The 2,897-nt window shown below is 29.9% G+C and overlaps 1 protein-coding gene across 1 annotated transcript in view; it reads left to right on the top strand.

The window, feature by feature from the left end:
* Positions 1 to 2,513, top strand: part of LOC106461077 (T-complex protein 1 subunit delta-like) — a 26,947-nt gene extending 24,434 nt beyond the window's left edge. Inside the window, exons 13-14 of the mRNA XM_013920866.1 lie at positions 568 to 681; positions 1,898 to 2,513. Of these exons, the coding sequence (XP_013776320.1) occupies positions 568 to 681; positions 1,898 to 1,915 (132 nt within the window). The 3' untranslated portion in view covers positions 1,916 to 2,513. The remainder of the gene's footprint in view (positions 1 to 567; positions 682 to 1,897) is intronic.
* Positions 2,514 to 2,897: the final 384 nt, after the last annotated feature.

Below are 2,897 nucleotides of genomic sequence, written 5' to 3'. Positions count from 1 at the left end.
ATCCTGAAAAATATTTGGGGGTGCTTAACTTTTTTCCAGGTGTATATATAGTATTAATGGAAGAGCAGTGATGGATTAGCACAAGTGAATAAAATTTAGTACAATGAAGTTTATTGAAGCTATTGGGTTTGGATTTGTGTCAATACAGTGAAATATTGTGCCACTTTTAGACATTGTGATATTTGATTTGATTTTTACAATAAAAAGAAGAAAAAATTGTATATTGGTAATTACTACAGGTAGAATAATCTTGATCCATTATCCATGAAAGCTGTTTATAAATATGAAATTTTTCTTTGTAGTTATGTATTATTTTCACAGAAATGAAAGTGTATTGTGGACCCAAGTTCACCTATTATCTTCAGCAGATAAAAACTTGATAATTTAGACAATCCTTTTCAGTATTATATGAATGATCATCAAAAATAAATATTTAATGTTCTGCAGACATTGGGTACTGCGTGTTAAAATAAGCTGAATAAGCAAAATTAAAAAATCAGATATATATATATATATATATTTATTACATTTATAATTGATTTACACAAAACATTCCAATTTTTACAGGGAGCTGTAACAAACATCCTGGAGGAGAACGTTATTCAACCGTTACTAGTGTCAACTAGTGCTGTTACACTGGCAGCAGAAACTGTACGAAGCATTTTGAAGATAGATGATATTGTAAGTTGTTTGCTTTATTCGTGAAAGGGTTAAAAACAAAGTTGTTTATTTATCACTGACCATTTTCAAAGATTGATGGCCTATGCTTGTTTGTTAATGTGTGTGTGTAGAATCCACACTTCCTTGTAGTATGGTTTATTATAATGTCTTGGAACGTATCTAGTGGCTGTGATGATGATAAAACTTAGGACACCTTATGATCTGAATGATTACTGCAAGCAAGCTGAGCAGCCTAAATCTAACACAAGATTTGTGATTTTGTATACTTTAGTATTAGTACTTATTTCCTTCTCAAATTGTACTTTATGATGACAAAAGAGAACTTGTACTGGAATGAAATTCAGGAAGATCAAAGCAAAATACCAAAATGTTTATCTTGAGCATGGTCCAACACCGGTTCTCTGTTAAAAGTGAACAGTAACATTTAAGTTAGTTAGAATTTTAATCATGACCTGTGAATTTGAGTAAGAAAAATTTTTTCATTACTTTTGGAGTTTCTCCCCTTTGATTCTCTTTACTTTGGGGTGTCATTAACTGTTACCAATCTCATTTATTGTAAATTTTGCTATTGACTTCCAGTTCCATTTTCTGGCTAATTTTTAGTGTAAATCTTAGTTTACAAGTCATACAGATGAATAACTCCATCTGGAAGTTGGTTATTACATTTAACAAACCTCCAATACTATCATAGTATTGTTGCTATCCAGAAAGTTATTTTATCCATGTAGACAATTCCAGGGGTTTAATGAAAGTTATATTTCAAAACTTTTTAGCACCTTTGTGGTTGTATAGAGTTTTAACATAAATTCATTTTTGTCTCAGAAAGTTTGAGGTTGTGATGTTAAATTTTCTGTAGACACATTTTTAACAAAAACTAAATGCTTGTAATTGTTAAAAATGTTTGCATAAGATATTAGAGAAATGCTCTATGGTGGTTGCTTAGAAACATTAGTCGATATTTTCCAGATCAGTCTTTAATGAATGTGTAATTTGAATATGTTTAAGAGGCTAGTACAATCCTTGTAAAAGCATTGATACATTCTACCTTTAAGATATCAGTTGTTGCAGATTGTATCTAGACTGAAGTACAAGATCTAAGCACTAGTAATGTTTTTTGAAAATCAAATGAATGTAGTTATATAAACACCTTTAGTAGTTTATTTTTACACTCTCTGATATGGTTTATGTTAAAATTAATGTTTATTTCTGTTTGCAGGTTGCCACCGTTCGTTGACTTTGAACAAGAACCATTTTTGATCCTGCTGCTATTTTTTAATTTTATCTGAACTTCAGTTTTGGTTTATTAAATTGTTTTTGAGAACAAATATCCATCTTATTTCAAAGATAATATAAAGACTGCATTCTATAGTTTGATTTTTTTGGTAGAAGTTAGAAACTTAAACTACACCTCTGGTTTATATTGTGAGTACCAAAGAAAGTATTTAAACTTACATATTCCCAAATCATACTCTGATAAGATAAACTCAAGTTACTTTACCAGTAATTTTTTTTTATAAACAAATATTTTCAGGTGGTTCATAAAAAGAAAAGTTTTTTATTCTACATTTATTGTATTGGTAATGCCACTAATAAGAAATTATTCTTGCACTAATGTATAAGGAAATTCCCCATCAATGTCTGAACGTTTTTATTTTCATTAATATGTTTCACTAACTCCAACAGGGTGCTATTTATTTAAAGTAGTTCTTAACTGATACTTCTATTCTTATTGTTCACCAACATTTTTACTTCAGTTGTAGTGTGAATGTTGTATCTGAATTTTGCCTGTAGTTGTTGTAGCTTCCCAATAAAAACCCAAATGTTTCCTGCTATTTGTTACTTTTTCTGTTGTTTGTACATAAAGCAGTCTGCATAAAATTCATTTAGAACTTAGTAATTGTTATGATTTTCAGAACAGTCTTATAATAACTGTGTTTTTTTACTGTAAAAAGTACAAAAATGGCTAACCACAATTAGCTGAATTAATGGTTGAAAACTGGCTCCTGTGAACTAGAATGTCACAGTTCCATACGTGTTGTTGTATGACAGTACGTTGACCATTCTTTTTGAGTGTTCTTTAATCCGTGTTTCCAAGTGTTTGAATAGTTAAACCAATATAGCCTCTCGTACAGTGAGGACATAAATTTTGTATGTGACCAGGAAAAGTGAGTAAAAAGTTTTGAGTTAGTTTTAATCATTAGTTCAGATCACAGTGA

The sequence above is a fragment of the Limulus polyphemus genome, unplaced genomic scaffold (assembly GCF_000517525.1).
Source record: "Limulus polyphemus unplaced genomic scaffold, Limulus_polyphemus-2.1.2 Scaffold892, whole genome shotgun sequence".
NCBI classification, from domain to species: Eukaryota; Metazoa; Arthropoda; class Merostomata; order Xiphosura; family Limulidae; genus Limulus; species Limulus polyphemus.
This window is presented reverse-complemented; position numbering and strand designations above follow the sequence as displayed.